The 16,609-nt window shown below is 35.4% G+C and overlaps 1 protein-coding gene across 1 annotated transcript in view; it reads right to left on the bottom strand.

The window, feature by feature from the left end:
- Positions 1–16,609, bottom strand: part of LOC112014043 (gamma-glutamyl hydrolase 2) — a 53,438-nt gene continuing 36,829 nt past the window's right edge. The window contains exons 6-10 of the mRNA XM_065775967.1: positions 13,825–13,914; positions 13,628–13,690; positions 12,494–12,582; positions 310–402; positions 1–223 (exon numbers count right to left, since the gene is read on the bottom strand). Coding sequence (XP_065632039.1) covers positions 190–223; positions 310–402; positions 12,494–12,582; positions 13,628–13,690; positions 13,825–13,914 — 369 coding nt within the window. The 3' untranslated portion in view covers positions 1–189. The remainder of the gene's footprint in view (positions 224–309; positions 403–12,493; positions 12,583–13,627; positions 13,691–13,824; positions 13,915–16,609) is intronic.

Raw genomic sequence — 16,609 nt, 5'->3', positions numbered from 1 at the left:
TGATAGAAAAAATACAAATTAAGTTTAGAGGATGTAGCAGGCCGGTGGGACGTATTAGTCTTCAATATATGGAAAGATGATCAATGTCTCGTTTTCCAACTTTTAAAGTTCATAACAAATACAATGCACGCTACACATATGTCAAAAGACGCATACATAATAAATGACCTTATAATTTTGGTTTGGAAGTTATGAAAAGATATAAACTTCATCGTATCCCTTCCTACAGTCAAGACAGAAAATCAAATTAAGTTAGTATGCCCACGTGAAAGAAATACAATGCAGTTTGCAGCACAAAATTGGGCTTACCCAGCCTTCCCACAATAAGTGGGACTGTAATTGTATATGAGATTGTCGAGCACTCTTCGAGAAGGTGGCCTATTCAATGACTTCCTTGCCTCACTGCACCAAAATACCATGCTCAACTCACTCAGAGCAAACGTTTAGTAAAGAAGCACAGAATTATGTTCAATTGCTCGTGTGAACAACTGTTCAATTTTACGCACAAGATGCAAAACCCAAATTTCAGTTTCAGCCAAAACCTAATGTGAAGTATAACAGCATCTCAACTGAATATTTGGAAATTTCAGGGGTGAAAGATAAATTACATTTTAAACCTAGAGGGCCAAGACACCAATTGATTTTTTGTTTAGGCAATGCTCGATATCAGATGTCTTATTTGACAATAGGTCACTTTATTAGTTGAGCTAATTAAAACCGCTATATAGTTTTATTTTAGAGTTTTGGGTAAGTTTTCTTCAAAGCTCAACATTTTAAATAATTTCGTTTAAACCAACTAATCACATGATGTTGAATGGGGTTAACAGAAAACATGTAAGAAGGTTTTAATGAATTATTGTTAGAAACTATGAAATTTAAATGAAAAATTTTTAAAATGTAAGGTTTAAATGAAACATATCCAAAAATCAAAGGTTTAAAAATGAAATGGTTTTAGAAAATTTGAGAATTAAATGAAACATTTTGAAAGTGTAAGGTTTAAATGAAACACACCCAAAACTAAGGTTTAAAAAGTAATTTACCCCCAAAAATTTATTAAAAAAAAACTATGGAATAACATACCACCACACTTGTAATTCACAAAGCAAATCTATCTATAATCTATATATGAAACTAAAAACGTTTCACTTTTAGTTCACTTCATAATATTTGTGCTACAAACTTTTGAACTCTCACAATTTTACACATCATTACTCTTATATATATTTTGTAATTGAAATTAATTTCATTCTATATTTGAACTCGAGTAGAATTTTAACACATAATTTTTTTTTTTTAAATGGATGGACTTGGATATATAGGCAAATTTAGCCATAAACAAAAAGTCATAATATATGCCTAATAGTAGAATATTTAATTCCATGAAAAAATAAATAAAATAAAATAAAATAAATTCATAATAAATGACAATAACTATCATAATTATGACATTCCATATTTTTTTAAAATAATAGAGAGAGAATATCATATTATATATTAAACTTTCTCATGCATTGCACTAGTTGTTGACTAGTATTATATATAAAATAAAAAACGTTTGACTTTTGGTTGACTTCATAATATTATATCACATAAGCCTTTGAGGTCTTACAATCTTAATATATATTTTTAATTTGAATTTAAATTAGATTATAGATTGAAACCATTGATTTGAATCTTAGCATATCATATTTTTAAGAGATGGGCTTGCGTGGGACTTGTTCAGGGGTATACAGAGATTTGCTTTGGAATGAGTTGGTTAGAGAGTTTCTTGGGGTATTCCTTGGTGCTGTCTAGGGGACTTTTATGTGATACATTTCCTAGTGAGAAATTGGGTGGTTGCAGATTTAGTCAAGCAATTTTAAAGTTCTCTGAGTTTCATTGAAGGCCTGAACTTAATTGACCTACCTCTTGAGTGAGGGACTTATACATGGACGAGTGGTTCCAATTCACCTTCGATGCCCAAAATTGATAGGGTTAGCGACCACAGATTGAGAAGAGCCATTCCCTGATGTAATCCAATGGGTGTTACAACATCCAATTTCAGAGCATTGCCCTATTTTTTTAGGAGGAGGAATGGTGAGAGGAAAAGTCCTTTCAAATTTGAGAATACGAGGTTAAAACAAATGGGTTTGTGGAAAGGGTACAATCTTGATGGAGTTGATATTCTTCCCAAGGTAAGCCCTATTTTGTGCTAGCTAAGAAGTTGAAGGCTTTAATGGAAGACATTCATTGGTGGAACATAAGGGAGTTTGGAAATGTAGGGGTGAATAATAAGAAGTTGGAGTAGTTGATTAGGCTAGATGAGAAGAACGGGATTAATGGGCTCACACTAGCGAAGAAGAGGGAAAGGGATAGAGTGACATCAGAAGTGAATCAATTGGCTTTGATGGAGGAAATATCGTTGAGACAAAATCTAGAGTTCTGTGGCTTAAGGAGGGAGATAAGAAAGTTTTTCCATCTGATGGCTAATTCCCATAGAAGGAATAACTATTTGGGTAATTTAGAGGTTGATTTTGTGGTGTATGAAGAGGAGCCATAGGTGATTGACCAATTGGTGGGATTTTATCAAAATTATAAACGGAGATAGAGATATGGGAGACCTATGGTGGATGACATGAATTTTGATAATAATGGGGTAGTGGAGAATGGGTTGCTTCAACAGAGATTTGAAAAGGAGAAAATTCTACAAGTTGTGGGTAATATGGAGAGGGATAAAGCTCTGAGACCAGATGGGTTTCACGATGACCTTTTTCCATCATTGCTGAAGGGTTGTGGAGAGTGATATTTTAGCTTTCTTTGAGGAGTTTCACGAATATGGTAAATTTGAGAAGCCCATGAATGCTTCTTTATTGCACCTATTCCGAAGACACATAAAGCCTCTATCTAATATAAGAGATTTTAGTCTAATAATTTTGGTAAGTGGTGTCTATAAGATCTTGGCCAAGGTATTGGCATATCATTTGAGAGGGGTGTTAGATGGCCTCATTTCTAAATCTTAAAATGCTTTTGTGGCATCAGATTTTGGATTCAGTTTTGGTTGCAAATTAGTGTGTTGATAGTTATGGAAACCCCATAGTACCTGCCTCTTCCCTTGTTGAACACAACCGTTAAGCCCCTCCTTAAAATTTGGGATTCCCATGATTTTTTTTTTTTTTTTTTTTGAATCAAAATGTAACGGAAGTCTTATTTGAATAGATTCCGTTAATTTTGAGTGAGAATTAATTCATTGAGATTTCCGAGCATTGTCACCCATGACCATCTGAAGCCTTAGACCCTGCTAGATCCTATCATTCACACCACACACAGCTTGTTTTGGTTTCAGCTTCTACACCATCAACATTGAAGGAGCTTCTGCCCGTAAACGTTGTTTCCCCTTATCTATTGCATTAGGCCCAGGGACAGTTACCACCACATCTTTGCTCTTCTCCCCTTTCGCCACGCTACAAAAGAGCGAGAAGCATGCACCTTGGCCTTATGTTGATTGTGCAAAGTATATATACACGTGATTCCCCCAAAGCATGCTTGCTAGGTTTTAATAAACTTTGCAACTTAAACCCAAAACCCCTCCACCCACGCATCTACCTTTTGGAATAAGCACTAACCTCTAACGTCCTCAAGCCTTAAGTTCAATCACATCAATATACCTTTGAAAAGCATTTAAGCACCTCTGAAATGTATACGCAATATCGCCCTCTCTGAATGTAAGGAATTGTTTGTGATTGCCTACTAACATCATTTTCTCTATACTAGATAGTAACCATTAGCCTACATTTTTTCCCATACATACAGATCTCGAATATTACTTACCCCTCTCAAAGATATGCAATTCAAAGAAGGTTCCCCCTCTTCCACCACAAGTTCAGAGTTTGGCTTCAACGTAAAAACTGCGAACTCCCCTCCTCTCAAAATAAGATATTCTCCGGCTAATCTGAGGTAGTCGGGCCTCGTTTATGGCTTATTCTAGGTAGCCAGGCATTGTCTAAGAGAGAGGAAAGAGTAAATTAAGACGTTTCCCTCACTGCATAAGAGGCTTATCAAATGTCATATTTAACAAAAATTAAATGAGAAGAAATCATATTATGTTAAATTTTCTAGTGCATTGCATGTGTTACTAACTTGTACCAAATATTGCACATGACAAGACCGAGAAAATAGAAACAATAGAACAGAAATTTGGAATACCATACACAAACAATAATAGAAACATATGGGTTTTCTGAAAATATTTAGATTTTGTAAAGCAGGAGAGTAGTTTTTGATAAAATGTCAAATAAATAAGACTGGTAATATGCACAGATGCAGATATGGCATATGAAGAGGATTTTTTTTTATTCTTCTTATTTTTATTTTTATTTATTATTATTATTATTATTATTATCATTATTATTTATTTATTTATTTATTTTTGGTTTTATTCTACTGTGTAGGCAAGGAGCAGCCCAGGTTTAAAAATCATCTTTGCTTTTCCATTCTTGAATCTAAGGCAAATCTCATAGGCCTGAGCACTGACCAGATTTTGTGCTTTGGGAGCTTAGACTCTAGAAGCAACCCATCTCTTTGTATTTGGGAAAACTTAAACAAATTTTTCCAAGTTACCAAATATATTACCAACTTCACATTCCAGAGTTTCTCAAATAATCAATTCAACCAGATTTCTTCATGCTCTGAATAATTCTTTCAAGGTCTTAATCACCTTATGAATTATTTTTTAATTACCTTGTGAATATTAATTATCAAAATTTTTAAATTTACACGACTGTTTTTGCTACACAAATTTCAAATTAATTTCATACCAAGTGATTTAAGAATATACCAATGGTCTTTTAAAGGTTGGGTAGTACAAGCCAACTCCATATAAGGGATGCTGCCGAAACAATTATATCTCCCCCAGTTGGAACCATCAAAGTAATTATGAATGGAAGGGTGATCAAAGAAGTAGGAATAAAGCAAGCAAGACTCATAGTAACCTTAGTTATTATAGATCTTGTAAGACAAGGGTTGAAGTATGAACTTGGGGATAAAGTTGCACATCACCCCCAATATGCAAAGTTGAGATAATCTTGGGCATCCAAGACAACAAAGAAGACTAGAAAAAATAAAATAAAAGGAAACAATGACTTTTTTTTAAAAGGAAACAAAAGACTGATAAGTAACATATTTTTTATAGGTGAAAAGTAATTGTATTAAGTATGGAAAAAAATATACAAAGATTCAGGGAGGCAGTTTAAGTATACAAGCTATATGCTCAACTGCCCCTACAGAACAAATACGTCAAAACAAAGAATCCAAAACATCACAAGTAGTAGGGGCCTACAATTATCTAGTGATGCCCAAGAAAATAAAGAACTAACAAAACCTAATTTTATTCCCTCCACATAAAGTTTTTGCCCCTTAAATGTTTGCTTGTTTCTCTCCCTCCAAATGTTCAACATAATGCATTGGCTTCGTTTGGGAGTTCATAAGGGAATGGAATGATCATAAGAGAATGAAAATGAATAGAATGGAATAGTGTATTTAAGCAAAGGAAATGAATGGAAAAGAATGAAATGGAATGGAATTAAGTAACCATGATTGGATGTTTTAAAATAAAGAAATGAAAATGAATGAAATGTAAGTAATCTTGTTTGGGAGTAACATAGAGGGAATGAAATGAAATTATTTTATGACAATATTACTATTAAACTCCTATTTTAAAATAAAAGGATTGAATATATAGGGGTATTTTGGGACTTTTGGTAAAAAATTCATTAAATCTAATTTCATTCCCTCTCATTTCTTCCAATTTTAGGGGGAATAAAAATTTGAGATTTTAAGAGAATAGAGAGAAATAAGTGTTCCCTTTTAACCATTCCATTCTCTTCCACTTAAAACTCTCAAAACAAGTCAATTCCCTCTATTAAAACTCCCAAAAAAGGGAAGGAAAAAATATTATAAAATTATTCTTTTAATTCATTTCCATTCCATTCCTTTCCCTCCTCCCAAACGAGGGCTAAAGGAATACAATCCGTGTCCCGTTTCAAAATTAATTTAGTTTTCTCCTCCAGCATTGCAACATATCATTCACCATTCTCCCCCATCACCTCAAGCACCACCAAAACAAATTCCCACCAACTCCACAACCATTGCACATTTGTAGGAGTGGAACAAAATTTAAAAAGAAAAGAGGGAAACCATGGTTTTCAAAATTGCAAACCAGATCGTAGGATCATACGATCCTATGATCTCACACGCCCAATACGATATGGATCCTTCACTTTCAATTCACGTTCAAGGATTGACAAGATCATATGATCCTACACAATCCTAGTTTTTGGCCATTTATATTGTCTAATAGAAGCATACTTGGGTCCAAATGAAAAAGAAAGAGACATACACTTAGTCTTCTTGTTGTTACTATGAATATATGAGAAGAAGGAGAGAATTTTTTTACAAGACAAAGGGTATAACCAAAAACCAAATCCACAAGTCCACAACAATGATACCTATGTGTTTAAGAGAGAGAGTCTTCATGTTGCTTTGAATATATGAGAAGAAAGACAAATTTTACAAGACAAAGGGTATAACCTGTAAAGTTGTTATTTACAACTATCCCTGTATTTATTTTGGGATTTGATTGTAAGGGTTGTGTGATATAGAGAGAGAGTGTGAAGACTCAAGCAATTGAAGACTGAAAAGTTTTCGCGGATAGCTCGTGACTAAGTATCCCGCGAAGTGACTCATATGGCTTGCACATGCTGGAATGCGAAGAGTCAAGCCAGAATGGAGATAGCTGTGTTTTGCGAGTATCTTACGAGTAAGGCCTTCCCGCGAAACACCTGCGAGATATTTTGTTCTGCCAGCCTGTCCATTCTGATACACACTTTCTGTGCCTACACTATATATACCCACATTACCCACAAATGTTGAGAAGTGCTTCTGAGAGAAAACCCTAGCTAAACACCTTCAGAGTTAGAGATTGTTATACTCACAATCCTCTATACATTTGTTTGTGGAATTTCCTTAACTCCTACCTCTCCATTTCCATACCATTGAGAGGTTGATAATCCAAACACTTACCACACCCTTTCAGAGTGTCAAGTGAAGTTTTGGTGTTGCTGGGAAGTATTGAAAGAAGCCAAAGATAGCAAATGCAATATGGAGTTTGTTGCGGGATCCGGAGAACTAAACAAGACACAGTTCTGAGAAGCCTTGTTAAAGTAGGAGTTTGGAGGACTTAAGTACATCGGGTAAATTAGGCTTAGAGAGTCTCTTGCTAACCCATGTATCACATTCCCATACCATTGAAAGGTTGATAGCTCAAACACTTATCACAACCTTTCAGAGTGTCAAGTGAAGTTTTGTTGTTGCTGGGAAGTATTGAAAGAAGCCAAGGATGGTAGATGCAACATGGAGCTTGTTGCAGGATCCAGAGAACTAGACAAGACACGGCTCCGAGAAGCCTTGTTGGAGTAGGAGTTTGGAGGGCTTAGGTACATCGGGTAGATTAAGCTTAGAAGGTCTCTTGCTAACCCATGTATCCCAACTAATTATCTAGTGGATTATTACAGCTTGGAAGGCGGCGGAGAGGTTTTTTGTCGAGTTTTTCGGTTTCCTTTTCGATAACACATCAGCTTGTTATCTTGTATTTGCATCTTTCTTCCCTACTTTTTTACATTCCATTTTACTGCTGTGTTGCTTTGTTTATGGATTAAAGTAGCTTGTTTGTTTATCCGTTCGCTTTTACACTATTTTGCACTTAGTATTAAGTTAGTGTAAAATCAATCGAGTTGTAACTTTTTTTTTTTGATAAGTAAGAATGTTATATATACGAAAGTCTACTCTATGCATGAAAAACATAGAGCAAACCTAGGAAATACAAGAAGAAAACTGAAAAAACAAAAAAGAAAATTAAACAACAGATAAATTACAAAAGAGAAAGAGAGCTAAGAAAAGAGAAGAGAGAATCACTAGTCGTGAGTCTCCAAGCCCGAGACCAATCAAAAAGAGTCCCACTAAAAGAGGCAATCATCTGAACACCGGAACTATCCAAATCTTCAAAAGTCCTCTGATTCTGTTCCTTCCAAATACACCATAGGATACACAACGGAACTAAGTTCCAAATCTGAGACGAATGCTTTTCCAACTAATTCCACCAGCAAAAAAGCAAATCTGAGATCGATCTACGCATAACCCAAGACAAACCAAAAATTACTAAGACAAAGCTCCACAACCGATAAACCATCTCACAATGAAGAAGTAAGTGGTTTACCGTCTCTCCACAATGCCGGCACATAATGCACCAGTCTACAAAATCCAATCCCCTCAATCTTCTCAAGTTATCATCCATTAGGATCTTATTCCAAGCTGCACACCAAACAAAAAAAGAAACTCACCTAGGGGCCTTTACTTTCCATATTCCTTTCCAAGGAAAGACAATTGAGGGAGAATCTCGCAATTTGTTATAATACGACCGAATGTCAAACTCCCCATTAGGCTTCAACTTCCATCTCATCCGGTCTCTAACATCCATTGGAGGAATATTAGCTCCCAATATAAGAAGAAAATGCAGCCCTTCATCCATCTCCCAATCATTAAATTCTCAAATAAAACGAACATCCCAAAATCTTCTATCCTTCGCCCCCTGCCTTGACAAAGAAGCTTCTACAAATGCCTCCTTATCAATAACAATACCATACAGCCTTGGGAAAGCCACTTGGAAAGGTTGATCCCCATACCACCCATCCTGCCAAAATCTCACTCTATTCCCCAACCCAACAACAAACTGACAATTCTTGCTAAAATCCTCCCATCCCATGCGAATACCTCTCCACAAACCACACCCATGAACTCCCCTACCTAGCTTTGAGGTCTATCCCCCCTATTCTTCCCCATATTTTGAAGCTACCACCCTCCTCCATAACCGACCCTCTTCCTTCCCAAACCGCCACAGCCATTTCCCCAATAAGGCCCTATTGAAAGTAGTAATTTTCCTTATTCCCAAACCACCATTAGCTATAGGCGCACAAACTTTATCCCAACCTACCAGATGAATCTTGCTATCACCCTATAGAAAGTCTCTTTGCAACTTTTCAATCTTATTAGCCACATAAGTAGGAATGGTGAATAGAGATAGAAAATAGGTAGGAAGGCTAGATAACATACTCTTGAGTAACATCAAACGACCCCCCTTAGACAAATACATCTTCCACCCGGCTAATTTCCGTTCAATTTTTTCCAAAATAGGATTCCAAATTGAAGGGAAATTATGCGAAGCCCCCAACGGCATGCCAAGATAAGACATAGGCAAAGTTCCAACTTCCAACTCTACAACCCAAAATTTCTACTAGGGCATGCACATCACCAACCTCCCCAATTGGAACCATTTCACTTTTGTGCACATTTACCTTCAAACCTATTATCACCTGAAAACTGAGTAACAACAACCGAATATGAAGAATTTGCTCTACATCTGCATCACAAAATAGGATAGTATTGTCTGCAAACAAAAGAAGTGAAACACATTCCCCACCACCTCTCCTACCCTCAACTTTAAAACCATGGATCAAGCCAGCTCCCTCCACTCTTCTCAACATCCTACTAAACACCTCCATCAAAATCAAAAACAACATAGGAGATAGCGGATCCCCTTGTCTAAACAGCTATAACTTTAATTTGGGGGTCTAAACAACTTTTGTGTTTTCAACATATTTCCGAGCTTTCATAACCAAAAACCAAATCCACAAGTCCACAACAATAATACATGTGTTTTAAGAGTGATAAAGATCAAAAGGTGACAATCTTTGAGGTAGTTACGCTTTAAGCTTAGCCATTTATGCTTCAAGAGGTAAAACAGAGAAGATGAAAACATTAATTTGCAAAGTCTGAGATATTAATGTTAAGTGGATATGAAGCTGCCAGGTTTTAAATTTTCCTTGTTAGGGTGCCACTTTTTTTTTTCCCCCTTTTAATCTTTAACTTTATTCTATAAAGGCTATACGCTAAGCTTACTGGATGCAGCTGCATGCGCATCCCACACAATTTTTGTTTTTAATCTGATACAACCGGGACACCTGAACGCAGATTAAAGATCCAAGTCGTTTTGGAAGTTTCATACAATTTCAGTCAATACCGGCTGAAATCAAAGATCCGGCTGGTATGCACTTTGTACTGAGGTTATGAACAAACTCAACAGGAAAAATAAATAAATAAATAAAAAATGGAGAGAGAGGAATGAGATGAAGAACAACTGAACAAGATGAAGTGAGCCCCCACAGCAAAAAAATAAATGAAGAACTGACCAGATGATGAAGAGGCAGGCTGTGTGAGAGAGGAAAAAAAGAAGAAGAAGAGCCAGAAGAGAGCAGACTGTGAGAAAGAAAGAAGAAGAATAACGAGAGAGGTAGGTGAGTGAGATGACAAAAGTAAAAAAATTTACTAGGATGAAGTGCAAATCATGTGGATGGGCATGGGAAATGGGAAAAGTGTATTTCCAAGAAAGTTCCTCGTATAGAAGGACCCCAATTTTAGTTAATAACAATATACTCATTTTATTTAATTTTTAAAAAAATTATATTAAATTATTAAGTCTTGGACCCTTCTCCCAAGTCCAATTTGATATATGAATTAGACACGCCATTTATTTCATTATCAAGTCTATATTACTGTTTTAACTCATGCCTTTCTTTTTTTTTAATTTTATATTTTAATTTCTAAACATCATTAAATAGTTATATATTCACTTTATTATACATTATTGCTCTTAAATTGATATATATTTGACATTATATGAAAAAAAAAATGTTTAACAATATACAAAAAATAAAAAAAAAATATATATATATAATAATTAATTAATAAATGTATCTCGCCGTACCCGTGTCTTACTTTTTCAAAAATTTTAGTGTCGCCACACCGCACCCGCACCCATATCCGTGCAGGTGCTTCCTAGACTAAACATTTACTTAACGTTTTGGATAAATTCTGTTCAAAATTAAGTATATCAGCTTTGTTAGAATAGATCTAACGATGTGTGATATACAAATTACATCATATTGATACAATTTTTTTTTTTAATGGATGAATTCATAATTGATATGATTATTCAACATACAATGCCATTATCTATGTATTTTTTGTGTAAGATCTTACAATCTATGATCTCACCTTCCTTCCACCATCCTATGTAAAATCTCAATTTTGACAACCTTAGGGGAACTGCTTGAAGTGTGTTTGATCAATATTTCTACCAAACTTTTAAAATATGTAGTTTCATTTTTAACTTAAGAGATGGACATATACTTCATTAGGTACAAATTTAAAATGAAGAAATCCTCTTAAAGATGGGAGTAGCCACTATGGATAAAAATATGAGAAAAAACTGCTTTAGATAGTTTGGTCATGTTTAGAGAAGAGCAATTAATGCACCACTAAAAAAAAGTGAGTTGATCCAAGTTGAGAGAATGCAAAAAGGTAGAAGAATACCAAAAATAACATTAATAGAAGTAATATAAAAGGACAAGTAAATTAAGAAAGCAATAGAATATGAGATAGAATATATGTGACCGATTCTAACTAATTTGTTGAGAATCCATAATCAACCCCAAAATTTTGGGACTAAGACTTTATTGTTGTGGTGGTGGATGTGTAAAGAGGTTAGAGGATTGGAAAGGTGGGGTGGGGGTATCAGTGGTCTGTCTTGCTAGATCTTGCTAGATAGGTGGTCTAATCATAGGGTCCAACAAAAAATATATAAATTAATTTAAGAAATCAACAAATAAATATGTGAATTAAAAAAATAAATAGGCATGTCTAAATTACTAATTAAAATTAAGTCTAAAAACTAGACATCTTATATAATTCATGTTATGGGTATAAGTTAGGGGCAAAACAGTAATATCACTATGTACTCCTTTAAGTTAAAAAACTCAAGACATGTCTTCCCCTCAACATGGTATCAGAGCATACCTTTATTTGTCATTAACCCCACCAACCACAACCCACATATGGTGTAATTGCTACTCAATATGTTTCGACAAGAGTCCAAATTGCTGATATGTTTACCAAAGTTTTATGTAATACTTGTTTGGGTTTATTATGTAACAAGCTGCGATTGTATGATATATAATCTCCAATTTGAGGGGAAGTATTATGGGTATAAGCTAGGGACAAAACGGTAATATCACTATGTAATATTATTTTATGCCTAAGGGTTAAATTTAAAAAGCCAAGACACATTTTTCCCTCAACAAAATCAAGGTTTCACAAGTAACAACAATAGATAGAAGTTTGCAACAGGCTACTTCACCTGCATCATGAACTAGAAGTAACCTTGCATATGGTTGGAAGAAGTTTATATAGCAATAGCTAAATCCCATTTATAAGGAGACAACCCCTCCCCCATTCAAAATCAAGTTTACTTAATAACGTGAAAAGTTACCTCTGTTACTTGTTAAACCTTGATTTTCAATTATTTTAAACGGCTAGGTTTTAGACACATTAAGTCACATGGACTAACCTGACCAAAAAGTTTGCAACATGCTGCGTCACCTGAACTGCTTCCTCTGAGTGTGGAATCATTGATAAGCCCCATTCAAAAGCGTTTTTCTGCAGTGTATATAATCAATCATCTCATGTATGAAATAAGACCACTGCATATATATATATATATAGAGAGAGAGAGAGAGAGAGAGAGAGAGAAGTGGAGGTGTAGATAAAGATCAGTTTGCGACTTAATTGCAGTTTATCAAAGCTGTAACACAGTACACATTAGTTGACCAAGACATACATGCGATATAGCACCCAACCAATTGTTTTAAGTGCAAAATATATTCAACGCTAAAATTTTATCACTTGCAGGATAACACTTGCTCCCATTTCCTTAATGCTTGTGTTAGAATTATGGTGAAATAATTAAATTCACCATTTTCTAACATCTTAAGCTTTGGGGATAATCAGTGATTTATCATGGTATTAGAGCAGGAAAGCATAAGTTCAATCGCTATCTCCACTCTACCTCCCATTTAAAATGTTAAAATCCACACATATTGAACCTCACTTTTTATGGGAAAATTTGGGCCCACGAATGAGGTGGGTGTTAGAATTATGGTAAAATAATTAAATTCAACATATTCCTAACTACTTAAGCTCTTAAGATAATTGGTGATTTACTAGTTTGCATAATGAGGTAGGACTAGGACCCACCTACAACAATCACTATTTGGACACAAAAATTGATATGAAAAGAAGTAATAAACCATTCTTATGAAAGGGAAAACGTAGTGTTCCTGATTTCAAACCTTTCATAAAATAGCCATTACTTGATACAAAATCCCCCAATTGGTTGTGGTGTCATGTTTTTCCCCCTTCTAATAGGGAAAAACAGAAATATTATTCTCAATTCATTTTTGTATACTGAATCAAGAAACAAGTTGAGGGGAAAGAAATTGAGTTCCATTCAAAAACTTGAATCACACTCGCCTGTAGGCTGTACATATCCACTTCATCTAAATTAGACTGTGTAGGCTATACACATCCACTTCATCTAAATTAGACTATTGTAGAGGCCAATGAGTTCTGGTTCAAATTCTGACAATCTCGCAACTTAACAATCACACGTAATAAGATTATGGGACACATAATATAATAGTACCTCTGGATGCCATTGAAAGGCAGTCATGGGATAGTTGTGTGAATGTACTGTAGAGACATAGACCTGATATAATTATTACCACTTGATTCAGAATGATTTAAGAGGATAAAAATAATACGAAGAGGTGAATGTAGTCAAATATTTAATGTGACTTTGTGAATCGATCTAAGATAAAATAGCGCAAATACATTCAGTACCTTGTTATCTTCATCCGTGCTGGTTGTCAGGACCTTAAAAAAGCTGGATAAATTCTGGTTCTCTTGAAACCTTTCAGGTGAGATACCATACTGTCCCATTGAGTAACAAATGTATAAATAAATAAATAAAGGGAAACACAAAAGAACAAAAGAATTTGCTACCCAAAGTTTGCAAGAAAGAAGATCAGCAATATGGAGACAGGGTCCAAGATTGCACTCCAACTAGGGGAACGAATTTAAAACAACACCTTCAATCTAATTTAAAAGGATCTATCCATGCCAAATATTTTCAAGTGTTATCTTTTATACCTCTTTAAAACCATTTTGGACTTAAGGTCAAAATCCAAATCCCTTTGATGAATTCCCTAGTCGAAATGAACCTTTCAAGATTAGGAGAAAGATGATCATTATTACATATTCCTAGATTGTACCAGACTCGATCACTTACTCCTTAGAATTATTTCCCAATATATGCAAAATTAATATAAAAATAATAATATGATGTAAGAGCATTCACATTGGGGGTGTAAAACCTCCCTAAATTGTTATTTTACACCCACAAATACCTAAAACTGGCTTTACCCGGGTATCTATTGTTAAAAAAATTTACCAACTTGCTACTGCAACATCTTAAATATAACAATTATTGTAGCAAGTTTGTAAAATTAAAAAATAATATTTTATTCTAACTTTATCTCTCCTCTCTCCTCACTCTCAACTCATCTGCCTCTCTCATCTTACCTCTCTCTTCTCTCTTCTCTCTCACACTCTGCCTCTCTCACCTCGTCTCTCTCTTCTCTCTCTCATCCCTCTCTTTGACCATGGCCAACTTGGCCCAAGCAGTGGATCTGGCATGGCCAACCTCGGCCTAGGCGGTGGAGATCAGCATGCGTGGGTATGGATCACGGTGGGTTTGGTTTGTTGTGCAGCTCATGGTTTTGATTTGTTTTGGGTTGGGCAGTGGAGCTCATGGGTTCCAATGATTTGTTCAGTCCCTGGTTAATAGGTGTTGTTTATGCTGCTGCAATGGGGAATCAATGGATCACCTTCTTCTTCATTGTAAGTTTTCTCACATCTTACTGGGTGAAACTTTTGTAGTGTTTGGGATCTAGTGGGTAATACCGAGGTCAATTAGCTCTTTTTCTTTATTTGGAGAAACTGGTTTAGAAAGCATCTTTCAACCATTTGGAATATGGTCCCAACATGTTTAATGTAGTTAGTTTGGCAGGAATGCAATATCCACATTTTTGAAGAAAATGAGAGAACATTAGATCACCTAAAATCTCCTCTTTGGTACTCTGTTTCATTGGGCTTGTATTTGGAGGTGTACAAATTGTATTTCTTTATCTGAATTCTTAGTCTCTATTTCCTTTAGTTCTTGATTAGATTGTATTTGTTTCTTGCTCTAGGCTATGGATTTGCAAGGGTCACAATGGTAGTTTGATTGATTTGGGCTTGGGTTGGGTTGGGTGGATTTGTTTTGGGTCCCAATCTAGTGGTGGCAGATCATTTTGACCTGTGCTTGTGGCGGTGGGTTGATGGGGTTTTGATATGGCTAGGTTGCTTCAGAGGAAGAGAGAAAAATGAATAAATAAATAAATAGCGTTAGTTGTATTTGAAAATAAGAGTTGGGATGTAGTGTGAATTGTATAATGGGTTGTTAATACAAATAAAGTAGCTTTTTAGATGGTAATATGAGTATTTTTTTTTAGACACTTGGATGTGAAAGCTCTAATACATGAGAATTGGCATATGGAATGGAACAACTTCAATGAAATTTCTTATGGGGTGGCTTGGGAGATGAGACCAAATTTCATCTGGTAAGGGCTATGATTTGTGCCCCTACTCCTCTTTTTTTTTTTTTTTGGGGGGGGGGGGTGGATTGGTGTCCATGGAGTTGCTTGTTTTTTTGTTTTTGTTTTTGTTTTTTGTTTTTTTGTTTTTTTTTTTTTTTTTTGGTATGTTCTAAAGATTGTATTCCTAGCTGAAATGTACTTTTCGACCGAAATAGCCGAAATTGGCCAGAATGGCTGGTACAAGCCGAAATGATCTAGTATCTAAAGTGAGACAAAATAGAGGTATACATGTACTGGATTGGGTACCAACACGGAAAATATTAGCTATACCGGTTGGTACAGTACAATATCATCTTCCTTGGTCCAACCCCATCATGTTGTCCCATCTCACCCTAACCTATATGAGTTGGCTACAACCAACAAAGAGGGCTAGCAGTTTTGATTTTAAGTGACAATGACTTGTGGTTTTAATGTAGAGGTCAGAGATCATCATTGGTTTTGTGAGGGTTGTGGTCGCATGCATGCATCTACATAGTGGTCGCATCATGTCAAACCCTGAACATCAATCCACTTCTAAGCCTAAGTCCTTCTTAAAGAAAACCATGGAAAGCCTAGCAAAAACTGTCCATGCTTTACTGGAAAGGGTAGAGCGAGTTGAAGCATCTCAAAAAGAGACTATTAACCATGAAGGAGATAACATGCTTAGGCAAAATAACCACGGTTCTTTAATAGGGCTTCAAACTTTGAATATGATCACTATAATCACAATGGCCCCAGGGATTATGATGATAGGTTGTCCAAGGAAAAGATAGAAGCACCCACCTTTGATGGTTGCCTAGAACCATGGGTTCACTGATTGGTTACGTCATATGGAGAAATTCTTTGACTATTACCATTGGGCTGAGAATAAGAAAGTGAGGTATGCCAGGATGAAGTTAATTGGAAGAGCTGACCTTTTCTAGGAGGACCTTAAGGATACCCTTAGGCGA

Source organism: Quercus suber, unplaced genomic scaffold (assembly GCF_002906115.3).
Source record: "Quercus suber isolate HL8 unplaced genomic scaffold, Cork oak 2.0 scaffold_124, whole genome shotgun sequence".
In the NCBI taxonomy this organism is placed as follows: domain Eukaryota; kingdom Viridiplantae; phylum Streptophyta; class Magnoliopsida; order Fagales; family Fagaceae; genus Quercus; species Quercus suber.
The sequence above is the reverse complement of the archived record's forward strand: the minus strand, read 5'-3'. Positions and strand labels throughout refer to the sequence as shown.